This window comes from Durio zibethinus, chromosome 6 (assembly GCF_047325235.1).
Source record: "Durio zibethinus cultivar Kanyao isolate XHJ-2024 chromosome 6, ASM4732523v1, whole genome shotgun sequence".
In the NCBI taxonomy this organism is placed as follows: domain Eukaryota; kingdom Viridiplantae; phylum Streptophyta; class Magnoliopsida; order Malvales; family Malvaceae; genus Durio; species Durio zibethinus.
This window is the reverse complement of record NC_143167.1, coordinates 7,765,401-7,784,800: the sequence shown is the minus strand read 5'-3', so window position 1 is coordinate 7,784,800 and position 19,400 is coordinate 7,765,401. Positions and strand designations below refer to the sequence as shown.

At 31.6% G+C, this 19,400-nt stretch overlaps 1 protein-coding gene across 2 annotated transcripts; it reads left to right on the top strand.

Moving 5' to 3' along the window:
• The first annotated feature begins 9,958 nt into the window (after nucleotides 1-9,958).
• On the top strand, nucleotides 9,959-15,894 carry LOC111285724 (uncharacterized). 2 transcript variants are annotated; one of them, XM_022875303.2, is made up of 7 exons: nucleotides 9,959-10,168; nucleotides 10,303-10,391; nucleotides 10,630-10,708; nucleotides 11,886-11,950; nucleotides 15,364-15,432; nucleotides 15,520-15,569; nucleotides 15,673-15,894. In XM_022875303.2, the coding sequence occupies exons 2-7, from the start codon at nucleotides 10,317-10,319 to the stop codon at nucleotides 15,782-15,784; spliced, it is 450 nt and encodes a 149-aa protein (XP_022731038.2). In that variant the 5' UTR covers nucleotides 9,959-10,168; nucleotides 10,303-10,316; the 3' UTR covers nucleotides 15,785-15,894. The 2 variants fall into 2 exon arrangements, with proteins under 2 accessions (XP_022731038.2, XP_022731037.2); XM_022875302.2 differs by having other exon boundaries at nucleotides 10,630-10,717.
• The last annotated feature ends 3,506 nt before the right edge of the window (nucleotides 15,895-19,400 follow it).

The window sequence follows — 19,400 nt, the reverse complement described above, 5'->3', positions numbered from 1 at the left end:
TTATTATCTTTCATCTTTTTACCTTATAGTCGAGGTTTAACCTCTCACTGTTATCAATTATTACTGGGGGTTCTCTTATTCTTTGTAAATTTCTACCCAGTCCCACTCCAAGATACCAACCCTTATTAATGATCTGACTTATCACTATCTTTGAAAAATAAGTTTGGTTTATTTTAAGTCTTTCACCCATAAAATCGACCAATTCAAAAGATTAATAAGAACATTCCAATTTTTCTTCAATAGCCTCCACATATGGGGTATTTAATGACTGAGTCACAAGCATATCTTTTTCTCCAAACACCACCAACAATTGGCTTTCCACATTAAACTTCATCTTTTTATGCAAGATAGAAGGAACAGTACCTACTATGTGAATTTGTGACTTTCCCAATAAACAACTATAAGATGAAGAGATATTTATCACTTAAAATTTTACATTAAACATGCACAACCCAATCTGTAAGGGCATATCTATATCTCCCAAAACTTTACACCTAGTCCTATCAAAAGCTCAGACAACCATATAGTTATTTTTCATATATGAATAATCAACAGGTAGCCTTGCCAAAGTTGACATAGGTATGACATTAATGGCAGAGCCATTATCAATGAAAACCTTAGTTATAATATGGCTCTTGCACTTAACAGTGATATACAGAGCCTTGGTGCTTCCTCTTCATTCTGAAAGAATCTCATCATTGTTAAATGCTATATAGTTTGGCATTATCAAGTTTTTAGCTAGGTGATTCACATATTTAATAGATACATAGTGTGCCACATATGCCTAGTTTAACACTTTCAACAAGGCATTCTGGTGCAGTTCAGAATTTCACAATAGTGATAGCAATGAGATTTGTGCTAGCATCTTATTTAATTGTTCAACCATAAAGTATTCATTATGCTTTATCAGCTTCAAGAATTTATAACATTTTTTTATACTAGCTTTTGATATTCTTTTTTGGGCATCATTTTTAGATTATTTTGTTCTTCCCTTACTTTGGTATTTTCCTTCTTTGCCCTCTTCAGCATTTTTGGAGTATAGCATTTCCCATTTTGGGTTATGCCGCCCACACCTACTATGTTGGCAGCATCAGTCTTAGGCATATTCTCTACTTACCCCTGGACTACTATATCATAATCGTATCTCCATGGCACAACTTTATCATCCTTGTAGGAAAATAAGGTAGGGACTTTAAAAGTCACTGACCTGGGGATGAGTTTGTCCATAATCAACTTTGGTTTCTCTCTATAGTAAAGTATCATTGGTTTTAGAACCAATTTTGATGGCTTGTCAGCCATGAACACTTTAACACTTCTTAAAGTCTCCCCATCTTCATAAAGCTCAATTTGGTAAGAATCCAAGAACTTTTATACCTCACGACGAAATTGCTCACAAGATTCAATAGAGTGGCTAATTCTTCCATTATGATATTTATAGCTTTTATCTGATACATATCCTCCATAATAATTACATGGATCCATCGACTGTATCATGCCAGCTTTATATAAAATATCAAATAGTTGACAAAAAGGAGTCTTGATCTTTTCCACTTTCTTTTTTATACAATACCCCTGGTCCTCATTTAGAGCATTCACATTGTGGTTAGGTAAAGGATTACCACTAACATTTGGCATTATTATCCTTTCTATATTAAAGTTTATCATTTTATCTTTGATCAATCATTGCACTTTATGCTTTAAAGCAGTGTAATTCTCAATGGAATGGCTAATAATTCTATAGTGGTAATCATAGTAAGCTATAAGATCATACCACTTGGGATAGGGTGGCTTGAGTAACTCTAAATGGTTAGAGGCAATTAAGTGGTTATTGTAGAGCTCTCAATATAACTCCACATAAGTTATACAAATTGGGTAAAATATAAGTTTTTTTCAAATATTTCATAACCTTCACGAACCATTTGTTAGGTTGACAGGACTAATCTAGGGTCTTGTAAGAGGTTAGGTGTTAGGATTATATACGAGAGTTTATGATCTAAAAGTGGGTTGATATGTTGGTGGGTAAGATGGTTGTAAGGTTGGCTGGTATGGAAAATGTGAGGTATTATTCATAGTAGGGTAGTATAGAGAGTAAGCTTATGGTGGATAGGGTTGATAACCTCGAACTATTATCTTTCAAAACTCATAGCTTGAACTTCAGTATCTTTTTTTTAGGCTTTTTTAGTGAGAGCTTCTCATATTTCCAACTTGCCATTCTTAATGGCATCTTCAATGATTTTGTTTGAGATCACCATGTCGATAAATTTTTTTATTGTATTTTCTATCATTTTTTCATAATAGAGAGATTTTAAAGTGCTCATAAATAACACTGTGGTCTCTTTTTCAATCAAAAAATGTTGAACTTGAGTAGCTATGTCCCTCAACTTCTGGGTATACTCCTTGAATGATTCAGTTACCTTCTTATCCATATTCTATAAAAAAGAATGATCAAGAGCTAGATCTATGATATACCAATACTAACTAATAAAGTCATGGGTCATATCACTCTAAAAATGAATGCAGGTCCTATCTAATTAGACATACCATCTAGCAGTAGAGCCAGTAAAATTATCTTGAAATACGTACATTAACATCTTTTTATTATTAGCATAGACAGTCATTTTTTAGTAGTACATGGTAATGTGGGTCTTTGAACACTTTGTACCATCAAATTTTTTAAACTTTGATATTTGAAACTTTAGAGGAATAATAAAATTTGTGACTAAATAGAGCCCAGCAATATCCATGGAATCATAAAAACCAATTTCCTTCACTTCTCGTAACCTTTCCTCAAGCATATTCATCTTTCTTTCAGCTATTGAATCCCCTAATGACTCGATAACTTTTATTTTCTCACTCTTTTTTGGATCATGCAGATCAATAACTTAGATTAGTTCTATTGCTTATTTAGTAAATATAGGATTTACATAACTCTAGTAATACTCTAGATTTGAAACCGATGGCATTTTAAGGTATGTATACCTTATAGGGTGTATGAACTGTTATGGTGTTATATTTTATGTGGACTGGGCTTGATGCAGCCCATAACTAGGAGGATATAGAGGGTCAGTCATCTTTTGTGATGGACGGTCTAGTTGACTAGTATTTTTTTCTATGCTCTTTCATTTATTCAATTTATTTAAAGCCTTTAAAATCTTACTTAACTCCCCTTTAAGCTTTTTTTGAGCTTTTTTTATCTTCTCAAAATGAATGAAATTTTCTTATTCTATTTATCTAGCTCAAGCTCTTGTGTTGTATTGGTGAGTTGATTGTATGGGTTCTTACTTGGTAGAGCTATCCTTAAATCTGGAGTACCACAATTGTATAATTTTTTTTAATGCTATGCTTTATGTTTGGTATTTTAATGCATGAATAGAATGTACTAATATTTGTCACATAACTATCATTGATAAAAGAAATCTCAGTTCGAAACTTTATTTAATAAAATTTCAAAACTACATCCTAACAAATCCAAAATAAAATTCTAAAGTTCTAATCATTAATGTAATATTTCCTATCATTATTCTAATGCCTCCTTATGAACATCCTAGCTTGCTTGTAATGATCTTGTGCCTCATGCAAGAAGTCAAGCAATCGCTACCCATGAGCTCTAACTGGTTGCACCACGACCTTCAATTTTTCCACTTTTTCTTTTATTTCTTATACTTTGTCTACAACCATGCATTACTGATTAAACAAGTGCGTTAAATGTTTCTATTTTTTTGTACACATGTCTTTCTATTGCTTATTTTTGTTAGCATGTTTCTTGCATTCCTTGTAGCATCTAGTTATGTCTGTGCACCTTAGTAGTGGCTTTTTGTCCTTCTTCCACTATTACTATCAATAATTTATTCTCTTTTAAGAGTTAGGCAAGCTCAGGTGTGATTGATGAGTGTGTCTTGTCTAGATCATAAAATAAGATTTTCGATTAGTTTTTTTGCTCACTGAGGCTTTGGATTTCTACTCTTGTAGTTTCAAACTTTCTCTCATTTCTTCCTTTAATCGTTTATTTTCTTGTTTAAGCTCATCTTTCTCAATTTAGAGCTTCTTTTTAACATTTTCCACCTTTAGTAAAGAATCTTAAGGAATTGGCTTTGAAGAATGGTCAACCCTTTATATTCTCTAGGAATCACAATGTCCTTACTACTTCTTACATACCAGACAAAATATTCTGGAGTAATATCAAAGGTGAGCATCTCTTGGTTAACTTTAATGATCTATTTCCATGCTTGTTTTATTATTTTAATCTTTTCATAAGGCCTTTTTTAAGTGAAAGAAAATTCTTACTAGTTAAGTTCATATGTTTTTGGAATGAATTGCTCACATCTAAACTGTCATCTAACCAAAGTTGGGGCATAAGTAATAGCACCCCATAGGCTTAATAAGAAAACCCAAGGTTGATTTTCAAAGCTATACAATACTATATCATGACACATCCAATGTGCTTTCCAAATTATCTTTTAGCTATCAAGCACACGAAAATATAAAACCCAATCCTCTTTCGACCTTGCTTTAGGCCATGTGCTACAACAAAACTCTTTGATTGGAATACTGGAATAAAGATATGGTTTGCGAAACTTGCTTTTTTCACATTCAATATGACTCTTTATCCATATATAAAGTAGTTGTAGGCACCCATTAAATTGACATTTACCATTTGTGCTACAGTAGTTCAAGGATCGGATGGTTTCTGCCAAAATAATTGGTATTGTGTTGACTTTATGTTTCAATTAATCAACAAAATCTTTCACTGCAACATCAACATATCCAATGATTTTTGAAAAGATCACCAATCCATATGAAGCTATAGCCATTGCTACTATTCCCTAATCATCATCCAAATGCTCCTAAATAAAGTCTCGCAGAAAATGCCATGGAATACCTTTACTCTCACCTTTTGTTTTAACATATGCATCAATTTGAGGCAAGCTGAGTCCAAGCATTTGCACAAGCTTTTTTCGATAACCCACTTTGTTTGACCAATAAATCTTGTCTGGGTTTGGCAAATCAAAGTGAAGTAAAACTGTCTGGGTTTGGCAAATCAAAATGAAGTAAAACTATGTACTTTTTAATCATAGGCACCATATTTGCTTCACTGAAGACAAAGCACCTATAAGAAGGATCCTAAATTTTCATGATAGCTCTAATTAAATTATTGTCCACATCTACTTAGAGTAGTGAAGCTATATCTTCATATTTGTTCTCAAATACCTCTTATTTTGTTCTACTCATGCATCCCAAAATACTATTTTAGTCAACCAAGTCATTTTGTTGAAGATCGAGATGAACTCTCTCAAGCAATAATGAGATAAAACCCTTAGGTAGACAGTTACCCTCTTTTTTTTTTACTTTTATCTGACTTTATTTTCAACTGATGAGCAGATTCATAATAAATTGATGTAGACTTTGATTGATTTGGCTTTTCATGGATGTAGATATGAGATCTGATTTATCAATAACTGATATGTGGTAAATATTCTCTATATAAGAATGATGCAAATGCAAACTGTTAAACATGATAACTAAAATAATGTATAAAATGCACAAAGTCAAACAAATAAAATGGTTAGATAATCAATATATCACACAAATTGTTCCTTCTTATATCCTAACTTCGGGTTACATCTATTAACGGATATAATGGCTTTATCTTAAAGCTAGCCTTTTAAGTGTAGATTATATGCTAAGCTAAGTGATTTTGACCACTAAAGGTTCCCAAATTATTTTTTACATCATTGTCTATCACAGACTAGTAAAGCATTTCAATCATCACCTATCATAGGCTACCAACGAAAAGGATTCAATTTAAGTGGGAGTATTTCTCTAGCCATTACAGTGATTATCATTTTATGAGAGCGTAGGTACTTTACTCCTTCCTAAGAGGGATGGAGCCTAGGTATAGAGCTCACGTAATGTAAAATACATGTGATAGTGTATGTGAAAAAACATATCAATGTCATCCCCCATAAATAAAAGACAAAAAAAGAAAAATGTTAGTAAGCAAATAATAAAATCCTTACATTTTGAAATCATTAGATCAAAGGATAGGATAAATTTAAAATGTTATGGCCTGACTCTCTATTAGTCCACAATGAAGTCGTCAAACTATTATAATATATAGATCCAAAAATCTATAGCTAGACTTAATATAAGGAGTCGCCACTAATCTTTTTTATATAGGTGTGATTGGCCATCTAATGAATCTATCATTTAAGGAACTCCTAAGCTTGACTAAGGGTCCCCTAAAAGAATATGTTCTAATTTACTAATCAGAACAAGATTTAGGAGTTGGTTACATATGAAGAAGATTATAGCACTCCCACATGTCCATCTAAAGGATGGTACCATTGTATTTTAAACTATCCTAAAGTCTTTATTCTAGTGATCTTAAATTTATATTGGAAATAATTTTCAGGATTTATACATCAATTTAGCAGAATTCGTAAAAATACTTCCTCACCTCAAGAGTATTCAAGAATCCTATTTATTTTCTTGAAAAAGCTCTATCGTTGGAAAAACTTAATCATTTATTTTTTATTAAATTTTTATTTTATTGAAAATATATCTATTTTTTCTGCCATTTAATTCAAAATTAGAAATATTTTCTCACATATAAATATCTTAGATAATCATCCATTTGCGATTACTACAAATTTCATCCTCATAATTTATTTTTACAATTTTTATTTCTATTTCTAAATTTTTCATCATTTGGACCTAATTTAAAAAATTTTCTTATAAGTTTAATTTCTAAATTTTTCACCATTTGGGTCTATTTAGAATTTAAACCCTTATTAATCTACTAATATTTAGAAATAACATAACATGACAGCTATTTTTTGAAGTCTCATTTAAATTCACAATTTGAGTTGAATTTAAAGAAATTTCTTTCGTAGATATTTCTTTAAAAATTTACCATTTGAAATTTTTAAGATTCTCATCTTTGGATAATTATCAAATATTTTCACCCAAAATTTTAAGTTAGATTGTAAATTTTTATTTGAAAAAAAATATAATTACTTTTATTAAAATTTCAACTAAATTATTTCACCACTTGGGTAAATTTTAAATAAATTCTTTACATAGAAATTTTTTAAAAAATTTACCATTTGAAAATTTTAAGAATCTCATCATTGGGTAATTAATATTTTAATTCCAAAATTTTTATTAAATTTGTGTTTTTATTATTTTTAAATTGAAAATAAATATTAATTATTATTATTAAAATTTTATCTAAATTTTCCTCCATTTTGGTCAAATTTAAAAAAATTTCTCACCTAGTAATTGTATAGAAATTAATCTTTTGCAATTTCTAAAAATTTTATTATTTGATAATTATTATTTATTTTTAAAAGTATATTAATATTTTATTTTATGTTATAATTTTATTTTCTAATTTCCCTAAAAATTAATCATGAATAGTACTTTAAAAAATAAATAAATAATAATCATAAAAAATAAAAAAATACCCAAATAGGAATCGGCTCGACTCAGTTGACATGATACAGCTCAGTTATAGAAAAAGAGGGTGGCTGGAACAGCTCAGCTCTCGACTTGGTTAACTGGAGCCAAGGGCTTTGGAGCACAGGTTAAGGACGAGTTTGCGACCAAATCGAGCTAACCCAAATGAAAACTAACAGATTTGGCAAAGACTAAAATGTCAGAGCGGCATTGTTTAACAAACGTATAAAAAGGTCAAATTTCCCTTGTTTTCTCAAATTTTTCCTGCACTCTCTCTCTTCAACTTTTTTCTCTCACACTCTCTCTAAAAACTAATGAACGCCAATCGCCGTATTCTGGAATCCTCATCGGAATTTAAAAATCTCATTGAATTGTTCAAACTTCATTGGAATCTTCACTAAAGACTAAAAAAGTTCATCGAAATCTTCACCAAAATCTGAAAATTTCATCGGAAAGTCCAAATGTAGTTGAAATGTTCACCGAAAACCAAAAAAGTTTGTCAACAAATTCAACAAATTCTGAAATTTTTCAAAATTTTCTAAAATTTATGAAAATTCCTCAAAAAATCACCAGTTGAGCCTCAAAAAACAAATCAAACTTTTCCAAAACTAAATCAAAACCTTTTGCCAAAAGCTTTTCTAAAAATAAAAAATTGGAGTTAACTGCTTTCTTCTCTGATTTCTAAGGATGCCTCTTTTTCCTGCTGATCTTTCTATGTGTCTTATTGCTTGATTTAGGTTTATATTTATAGGGATCTGATCATAAGAACCTTAAACTAAAACAAGTTTCAATTATTTTTCAATTTCAATTTCAAACTTTAAGTCCAACTCAAACTTTATATTCAAAAGAAACAATTTTATACAAACTTAAACACTTAATTTTTTTTATTATTTTATTATTTATTTATTTAATAAACTAAATAATTACAACTCCAGACAAATTGAGATATTACATTCATAATTATTTTCGTTACATTATCATTGGCTTGCCGTAACCTTGTGTTGATGTAACAACAAAATGACATTTTATACATTATTAATAAAATTTTTTAAACTTAATAAATGAAATTAAAAAATTATCATTTATTATTTTTTAAATGTACTTATGTAGCAACCAGCAACCCTCGAGTCCCACTACTGAAATAACTCTACGAATGTATTAGAAAATTCTTTTTACTAAAAATAATAATAATAATAATAATATTATTCAATTTAAATATGAATAAATAACTTTAAAAAAATACCTTATTTAAACGGGAGAATTATTTTACTTAATTTCAATGTTTTATGTCATTTTCATGGAAATACCTTAATGGGTAGAATTTGAGATTTTTTTGTGAAGTTATCGAATTCAAATATTAAAATAAGTGAAATGATATAGAATGGTAAAAGATAATCTCACATTATATCACTCAAAATCCTTTTGTTAAAAAAATAATTCCAGTGTTTTCTAATCAAGGCTATACTTATAAGTATTTTGTAATTTATTTGCATAATATAAGACTTGCATGCTTCCCTGTTTTATTTATGCTAAAATTTGATACAAGGACGAAAAAATGTTCTTTTTTTTTAATTATGTTTTACAATAAATCATACGTGAAAAAAATGGGTAGTTCTGTTTTATTTTTGAGCACCAAGTGGGTAATTGCGTTTAAAGTGGCTGATTACTATTTTTTAAAGCGATGAAAGTACATAAATATTTTTAACTTTATATTTTTTTATTTTAAATTGAATTGGTATCATTTAACTCTGTTAAAAATTTTAAGAATACTAAGTACAAATAAAAAGTTATAGTGTGTGTGTGTTTTTTTTTTTTTTTTTATATTTATTTCTCCACAAATTTTACCATCTAAATTCGCAAGTTCAAAACATATTTCATAATTACCTTTTTCTACTACTATTATTGTTATTACAAAATCATTATAATCCAACTATAAAAGCTAAAATAATAAAAGAAAGTTCTTAAATTTTATTATATTATGAATTTATATATTTTTGTTATATCTAAATAATTTTTTAAATTTTAATTTATATTTAAATAAAATTTTTATCTTTAATTTATATTAAATAAATTTTTAATATAAATTAATTTTTAAAATAAACTCTTAACATAAATTAATATTTTGTTTGAAATAAAAGTTTAATTGGACACAAATTAAAAAATAAAAATTTATTCAAGTATAATAAAAATATAAAATAAAATAATTTTAGAACTTTTTAATATTTTAGCCAATTATAAATATTAAAAAAATCAAAGAGATTAAAATAATCCTAATAATTTAAAATATAATGCAATAATATAATATGAATATAATGTGAAAATAAGATATAAAAATGATATGAATTAAAATTTTAACAATAATTATATATAAATTTAACAAAAAATAATATATTTTATATTTTTATATGATAAAAATTATAATACATAATTTTCATATAAAATATAATATAAATATATAAATTTTAATATTTTAACAATAGCTGAATCGCTGGTCTACTTTAAGATTTTGAAGTTGAAGTGCAAAATTAAGGGCCAAAATGAACCCACCTTTAAAGATTCAGGGCCAATGTATAAAACTATAATCACATGTTTAGATAAAAAAAAAATGAAAATCATCTCCTCCTCCCAATCAGCATATCGACTCCGCCGCCGCACAGAGCCCACAACCATCGATCACCACTCCGGCTATATTCTTTCCTAGCTCTTTCAGGTCTGCTCTGTCACTTTCACTTATTTAACAATACATTCTCTCTCTCTTTCATGTTTTTTGCTGCCATATAGTAAAATTTATCACTGCATTCGAACTGAACAATCAAATCCAACATTTTCTTTCATTATCTATAGGCTAAAACAAAGAGATGGGTGCGGAGGCAAACGGAGCAGAACAGACTCCTACAGAAACAACGCAGGAGACTGTTGAGGAACTACTCGAGGTTATTAACTTCGTCAATTGCTTCTTATTGCTTTGCCCTTTTTTTTTGGGTTGTTTTCTCGATTTTATGAGGTTTTGCTTGGTAGTAAAGATAGTTAGCTAGGAATGATAGAATATTGAAGGGAAAGGAAAAGAAATCTTATTACTAGCATTATGCTTCAAATTATAACTCTTCAGTATTTTCTTTCAATTAGCACTTCATAATCAAGTTAAGTTGTTATATGTTCTATGTTTGACAGGCTGCACGGTATGATGACATGGATGATCTTATAAGACTGGCTTCTAGGGGTGTCTCTCTTGATTCTAAGGATTCACAAGGCCGAACGGGTTCCTATTAATTTTATTGCTTTAATGCTCTTTAAATTTACTTTGATTATTGATTGTCTCTCACATCTTACTTGTTGCATGTTGCACTTAATTGTCTTGAATAAAGTTTTCTATCTTTATCATGATTGGTAAAATCTGGTTTATGCGGAGGAGATCGGATTCTACAATTTAGCTAAGAACTGTTTTACATGAGGGAAAAGGATATTGCAGCATGTCTTTGAGATCTAAAAATGACCTTTATAATACAGTTTTTTTTAAATTTTGGATAGTGGTATAAATGAGCCCTACTGAGCCGAATGTATAATTGCCTGATCCACAATTGCTATAGTTTAGTCGGTCAGACACAGTTCACTAGGTTTTAGGTTGTGTGGTTGAACACTGCTCGCTGAACTTGGACTGTCTTTGAACTTGACCAAAGCCTTGTTGGGTGCATGTCCCTAGAGTTTGAACTTGACTCAAGTCCAAGTTTAGACAATTGAGACCGTTTTGGCTTAATTATGACAAGTTGCAACATTTGTGTCTGATTATTTACTAACTATTATGAAGTCATATTTTGACTGCTCATTGGAAGGTCATTTTTCATTTTGAATTGATTCCTGACTAAAGGACAAATGAACATCTGCGGAGAAAAAGAAGCTTTGTGGCATTTAAACTATTAATCAAAATGAAAAATACAGTCTTCACATTATTAGTCTCCATCTTCTGCCAACTCTGCCATCATTGCCATGACCAACCATCAGGATTCAGGACTATTTCCTTGCTTTCAACCATTGCTTATATCACCCCAATATAACCAGCACAATATTCCCACCACACCAGCATTAAGATAACAATAAAATCAGTTTATAAGACACTATATTATTTATTATAAGCCTACTCATTAAAGCACAAGTCTACAATTCACATATTGCAGGATTTTAGTTGATGGACTTTTAAATTCCATCGCTTTGTCAACTTTTAGGAAAATAATATGTTTTTCATCCAAATGTAGGAATGTTGTGTTTCCTCCTTTTTGTTTTGTTGGTCGACCATTGTGCTAATTTAAAGAAATTTCTTGGCATTGTGATTTTCATTGGTGCTTATTAATTGCTGCTATTGTGTTTTATTTGCATTTTTTTTTAATTATCTTCGTATATTTCACTAAGTGACTGTGTTTTATATATTGCAGCACTTCATATGGCTGCGGCTAATGGACATCTTGATATTGTGGAATATCTCATTGGTAGTGGTGTGGTGAGAAAACTGTCATATGAGTATTTATTTTTGTGGTTATTTTAATATGTATCTCTCTATTTGCTAACTGCTGAGTTTTCTGAAAGACTTCAGCATTTTGACTGAATACTTGAATAGGCATGTGCCATATTTGCAAGGTTTAATTAGACCACAATAAGAAGAACGAAGTGTATTATTCAAATAATTTTAGACTTTCTTGGTTTGGAGGTTTTTCTTCATCTTTTACACAAGCTTGTGAGGACTTTTTGTTTTAAGTTTAAAAGGAAAAGAAAAGAAATGCTTGAAGTTACAGAAACAGAAGGAAGGAGAAGAAAGTCATTTGTTGTTTTGGAAAAAAGGGCAAAAAGTACACTATCCATACCAATAGGCATCCTGCCCAAGAGTTTCCTTCATAGGTGCTGAAAGGGGGGGGGGGGGGTAATGAAGCAATTTTCCTTCCATTTACACAGCATTAGACAAGCATGTTATGAGATAGCCTTGTTAGGACAGTTTCAACTCTCATTCCTTGGGTTTTTGGTGTGGCTGGTTAAAATTAAGCTGCAATCAATGACTTACTTGTAGGATGATCTTTCTTTCCAGGAAGGATGGAAGATTTTTGTTAGTCAATTCCTTCTTTAGCAATTTAATGCGAGAATTGTTTGAAATACCTGTGCGATTTTTTATGGTGGTTTGATAAGGTTCCATATTTGACCTCAAGAGGTCCAATGGTAAAATTCCTTATAGTTTTTTTCCTTTTCTTCTCTGTTGTCCGTCCAGTTCAAATGTCTCTCACTCTCCATAACTTTAGTTCTTAGCTTTTCCTCTCTTCTTCTTAACACTCTTGATTAAAAATTGTTTCTTTTTCCTTTTCTTCTAGCTACGAGATCTCTCTCAAACTCTTAAAGTCTTGCCTCGTGATCTATATTATCTTGGATGTTTCTCTCCATTGCCTTCTCTCACCCTTCTAGATACATCATTGATGAAAACCTGAGGATGGTGGGCTGTTCCTTTCAGTATTTCTTTTTCCCTTTTCTTTTTTGGTCTTTCTATGCAATCACTTTAATTGAGATTGGCTTCATTATGTTTAGTTCCTACAGACACACATGTCATTGGTGGAGACTCAACCTCCAGGCTTGTACGGCTTCAAGACCTGGACATGCACTCATTCGGCATCTAAAATCAGCCTAAAGTCCACACCCTTCTGAGGTATTGTCCCCTTCCTTGGTCTCATGGTTTTGTCCCACAAAAGGCGTCTCACAAGGAAAAGGTGGTGTGAACCCTTTTATACCCCAGTGACCCCCCCTTTCATGTCTGATGTGGGATTGGAGTACCTTGCCTACTTCCCCTTGGAGCGCTTGCTGTGACATTCTCCCCCACCCAACCTCGTGACGTCCTCGTCACGGAGGCTGGTCACCCTACCTACCTCCTTTAAGGCCCTTGGCATGGGTCGAATGGTCCAGAGCCTACTCTGATGCCACTTGTCACGAGTTGAAACTCAATCTCTAGGCTCGTGCGACTCCAGGTCTCAGGCATACACTCATCCGGTGTTCTAGATCATCCTAAGATCCACACCTTTGTGAGGTATTGTCCGTTCTAACCCTTCTTTGATCTCACGGTTTTGTCCCACAACAGGCGCCTCACAAAAAAGAAGTGGTGTGAATCCTTTTATACTCCAGTGACCTCCCTTTTATGTCCGATGTGGGATTGGAGTACCTTGCCGCCTCCCCCTTGGAGCGCTTAGCGTGACACACAAACATACATAGATGATGAGTATGAATGAATTATTGTTGATCCAGCCATTGTTTTGAAACCCTTTTTCATTATCTTTGTCTGCTTCTAGCCCTTTTATACCCATATTATGCAACTATTCTAGGTTGATCAAAGTAATTCTTTTTTTTTTTTCCTTGCCTAGACAATTCTGCTAATAAGGTATTTCTTATTTATATTTAGAGAAGGATAATTGTTCCTGCAAGCATATTGTTGGGTATGATTAAGTATTATGAAAAGTTACAAAACCCTCTTGACTAGCAACAATGTTAAGAATTTTCCATAATTGTGTAAATATCATACATGATATAGGTTTTATTTGCTTTCAAGATTGGATTAATTTTCCTGTGTTATGTAGTTTTGTTGGTTTTCTACAATTCTATGTTTTGCATTTCATTAATGTTTTCAACTATAGAATCCTACTTTGAAAAGCAATTATCCAAAGGTGAATTTTAAGAATTGCAGCATTAGAAAATTTTAAGAATTTTTCTCATATCTTATACAAGCTCAGTCTCTGGCCAAAAGAAAAAACCCCAAGCTCAGTTTAAGGGACTTTCAGGACTCTTGGTCATAGAACATAATTAGTGTGAATAATAACTAAAGTAGGGTTTGGTGAGGAGAATATTTAAGTTAATAGCTAAAGTTTAGGAGGAGAATTAAAGATGTGATTTTTTGGTAATTATAAATCCTCAAAATGCATTTGTTGGGGCTGAGAGATTTTGGATTCTAATGGTGGTTTTATGAAATGGACTTTTAGATTGTACTCTTTGATTTAGAGCTTTGAAAACTGGATACAATAGGAAGGCCCATGACCATTTACATTGGAGTTTCTACCACAACTTATTGGAGGATGTGGGCTTTGGAGCAAGGTGGTGTGGGTTAATGTAAAGAAACTGTGACTTTTGCAGTTGATAATGTTGAGGGTTTGGCAGCATTTGTCCAACAGAGGATCTTTCATTATTTATAAACATACTGTAGCTATCTAACCAAATAGCTTTTATGTCTCTTTGAAATTTCGATATGCACATGAGATGGAGAAGTTAAATACCATTTGGTTAATTGCATTGAAGATTGTTCTCCAATTCAAGTGGTTGGCATTAAGTGAGGTGATGTGTGTGGAAGATGAATATTCAAGGATTAATTTATAAAGGAGTTTAGTGTTCTTAGTCGAAGTGTGATTAAATGCAAACACCATTTATTGGAAACTATATGCTACAGGTAGAATTCTACCATTAATTGTCAATTGTTATCCATCCATGATTTTAGACTTTTTGTACCCATGTAGAGTCATGATGGAACCCTCTCTATAGATGGTCAATGTTCATGTAGTGTAGAATTAAAGGGTTTTTTAATGGTAAACATAAACCACATTGTAGTCAGTCTTTTGTCATGCTTTCAAATTTTGATGTGGCAATACACTGACTACCTTTCCATCGAGGAAGATCCCAGAGGTCAGTCCCTGATAACATTTCTTCTTTGCTTGGATGGAAACAGTTTTTTCCTTGTATTTATTTGAGCTTATATTATTTAGTATTTTTGCCTCTATTTCTTGCTAAAGGTTACAACGAATTTTCCTACTTTAAAAGCTGCTTTTATGTATCTTTAGAGTTTATTAGTTATCTTTTGTGGAACATTTTGTTTACATTTGGAAGCTTCTACCTGATCAGGATGTTGATGCTTCTAATGTGGAGAAGAATACCCCTCTTCATTGGGCTTGTCTCAATGGTCATGTTGAGGTAATTATGCAACTCCTGTTTGATACAGGTTGTCATTTTAGCTATTCATGTGCAATGTTTGAATTCTTTTATAAATGCTGGTGACAGGTAGTTAAGAAATTAGTTTTATCAGGAGCACATGTAAACCTTTTAAATAGGTGAGTTATTTGTGATGGCAATATTGAGTTTAGTAATTCTTTGTTTGAGTTTTTTTTCCTCCTTTCAAATACATGATTATTTCTGGAACTGGGTAACGAGCAGCCATGAGCGGACCCCAATTGATGAAGCTGTGAGCATGGGAAAGATGGATGTTTTGGATGCAATTAATGCCACAAGTGCTGAATTGGAGCTTACTGGTGTCAATGTTTCCTAATGTTGGACCTTCATATTGGAAGCATTGTTTTATAGTTCGAGAAGTATGTATCTTTTCTCATACAAACTTATGAGTTACTTTATAATATAATCTTCTTCCCTTCGTTCCCATCCCTGATTGTACAAAATTTTGGTGATTGCCATAGTGGCCCTTTAGTGGCCTTCTTCTGACTTTGCCTAAACGCTTAATTGTTCTTTAATATGAAAGGTATATGTTTCAACAAGAATTTTGTCTTGCCCTTTGCTCCAAGGAGCATCCCATTTATGCTTGTCTAAACCGATGATGCTCGTGGAGGAATAAAGGGTAGAAAAGATCCTCATTTCTCCCCCTTTTCCCAGATTAATTGATTGATTAGCTATTATATATAAGATGAAAGTAGTTATAAAGTTTGTGCTTGAAGGTGCTGTTTTCTGCATCTCAGGTAAATAATCACATCCTCATTCTCTTTGCCTAAACATTTGTCAACGATCAACAGTGTGTACGTGTGTGTGTGTGTGTGTGTGTGTGTGTGTGTGTGTGTTTTCATATCTGGGACGAATCGGAATCAATCTAGTGGAATTTTACGACGTGGATGTGTTCTTGAGCTGTCATCCTTTTTTTTTAATGTTAAGGAAAGTAATGATGATTGAATCCCAACCATTATGAGCCTTGCTTATTGCTTATTTCCAACTCCTTCAACACCAAAAGAATGGTCTATCTTTACGAAAAGAAAGTTTATTCTGTTACTTGAAATGGCCATGTAATTTTGAGAATCAATTTCTTTTCTGTTTAGGAAAAAGAAATCCTCTTTTTGGCATTAATTTATTATTGCTATTTCCCTTTGAATTTCATTACATTTTCCTGGAATCCAAGTGATATTTTGGATGAACAGCAGGAGGATTTTTTTTTTTTTTTGTAACTTATTTGAGCTGTTCTAAATATATATGGGTTTCTTACGATGTGATCATTGGCCATGGACAAAAATTATTTGAAATGTCAAAAAAAAAAAAAAAAAAAAGAGACGGAGGAATAAAGTAAGGTATACTTGCCTCGCGATCTAACATTAATGATATTTTTCTTATGAAGATCTAAAAGCATATCATTTACAATTATTAAATTATAATTATTCAATCATAATATAAAATTGTATAACGTTCATTATAATTTTTCATGGAACTCGTAATTATTAGTGATGCGTTGGAAGCATATCGTTGTATCCTATCATTGCATGGGTTCAACAACATGCTTCTCAATGCTAACTATCATTCTTTTCTAGCTGCGAGAGGGCGTATATAAGTAGATAAAACCCTAAATTTCCTAATCCCCTCTCCTACTATAAGTGCAAGAGAGACCGTTTCTCAACAAGAAGAGCTTGTTTTGTGCTTCCATATTTTTTTTTGTTTAGAAAGGATTGTGATTTGAAAATTAAGAATAAAATTATAGGGGATGGAATTTGAATCGAGATATGATTAATTTAAAGAAGGTATTCAACACTAGTGACCCCACCTTGTGAAAATTCTATTCCTCCTTTCATGGGACATTAAACATGCTTTCAATGTTAGTGCATTGAGCAACAAGAATCAATAAGTAGTATAATAATAAATATGGAACTTTTACAACACTTTTTCCCACTTTGTTTATGAGTGTACTGGGAATGATTTAATAATAGCAGCATCACCAAAAGAGACTTTTGAAATGTTGTATCCCAAAACCTTTTAATCAAAATTAATTAAATATTATACAGAAACAGACAGCAAAGGCACCACTGTCTTTTTTTTTTTTTTTTTTTTTTGAGGAGGTTAAGGATTAAGAGAAATAAGAAAAAAAAATATTTGTAAATGTCAGGAATTAAAATTCAATTTTGTTAAAAATCAACTCTTAAATAAAGTAAATAAATCATCTTAATTAAATTCCAATTACAAAACCACCAACATTTGCCCACTGGAACAATAATAATAATAATAATAATAATAATATCTCATGGAGGACTGATTGGTTGGGAATATGACATGCTTCTTTGCTCATTATTTCTCAGCTACAAAAGGCTTAGATATATTGCTCATGCTCATTATCCCCTACAAAAGCTTAATCACCAACACTTTAATTAATTGAGTCGATAATCATGGGTTTTAAAGCAAATTATTTCAACGTTTCTTCTTTACTACACTGTGAAATTAATAATAATTACTTTTTAAGTTCTAAGGACTAAGCATAATAAGATCAACTACTAACCCACCATTAATTTTAACATTATTATCCCTAAATACATTTTATATTTCGTGATGGAACAATGAATAATTTCCCACTCATCAATGACAATCATAAGGAATGATGCAATGCTATAAATCACTTTAAATGGGAAGAAAATTCTTCCAAATTTTCAATAATTATTTTGTATAATAATTTTTATCTTCAAACATATTCAAATGATTACATATTTGTATTTGTATACGTGCGTATGCGAATGATAAAGATCAAGAGAAAGGGACAGCATCACATGCCAAGTGAGTGTAATTTGCAAGCTTCCAATATTATCAAATCTACTAGTACTGGCAAATAAATAATGTTGATTAGCTAAGAGCATTTGAAATAGGGGATATTCCAACCCTAATATTATGCAAAACAGGGGGAAAAAAACGCAAAATTAATCCTCTTTAGAAGCAATTGAACAAAATGCAAGGAATCAGTTCGTACGTGCAAGACAACATTGTGGTCGATCGTCCAATTGATGCTGCGATCACTTCTCCCCAACACCAAAGTCTTCGTCCTCCTTCCAGGCCCCATCATAAAGGACAAAGCTCTTCTCTCTTCCCTCCATGCAAGTACTGTTTCTTGTCTCTTCTTTTTCTTTTTCAGGATTAAAAAAAAAAATCTACTAGAACTATTAATTATAACTCCAATTTAACATAATTCCAGCATAACCTGATGAGCTGAATACTGTTAATACCATTTCTTTCTTTTAAGAGCCATTGTCTTGTTTACTAATAATTGACAAAGCAGACAACTTTGCTTACAAATGAAACTTATGAGAATATTATTTGGATATAAAAGTTTCACATTGCTCACAAGCAAGGCAAGACCCTGAAAATTTTACCTGAAAATTGCATGAGGTGTGTCTGACACACGAACATGATAACATGGACCAAAATGACTAGGAATAAACTTTAATGCAAAAAACGTAAAAACAAAGTCCTGCTGGTGCAATGATTTTTGTGTTGGTTGGCTGTGGCTGCACTTTGCAAGAGAGACAGACAGGGAAAGAAAGATTAGTTGACACGTTGCATTCTACTTGGCCAAGAACAAAGCCAACCCCACAACCACAACAAATTTGTACAGATTCTCACTTTTGTAAAAATAGGACACATAATTTGTTCGTTAGTTACAACTGAAACCCTCGCACAATGATTTCCTCCATCCCAATCCCAAATTGCACCAAAAAGTAAAATGAAGTTCACAGCCACTTGTGGAAACTGTCATTTTGGAAATGTGATGACTTTAATTTGCGTTCATTGGCATGGGAAAAACCCATTTCTTTGTACCATCAAAGCCCCTTTAGCACTAAACAGATTAGAGGCTGCTGTCAAGAAGCCAAGGAAAAAAAAATAAGAAAAGCAACCATTGTTGCCAACTTGTTAGA

What these genes read in the sequence shown, in the direction of transcription:
- LOC111285724 (XM_022875302.2), top strand. Translation starts at nt 10,317, where the DNA reads ATGGGTGCGGAGGCAAACGGAGCAGAACAGACTCCTACAGAAACAACG. An exon ending in ATCTCATTGGTAGTGGTGTG is followed by an intron (nt 11,951 to 15,363) that starts GTGAGAAAACTG and finishes CTACCTGATCAG; the next exon opens with GATGTTGATGCTTCTAATGT. An exon ending in GTCTCAATGGTCATGTTGAG is followed by an intron (nt 15,433 to 15,519) that starts GTAATTATGCAA and finishes TGCTGGTGACAG; the next exon opens with GTAGTTAAGAAATTAGTTTT.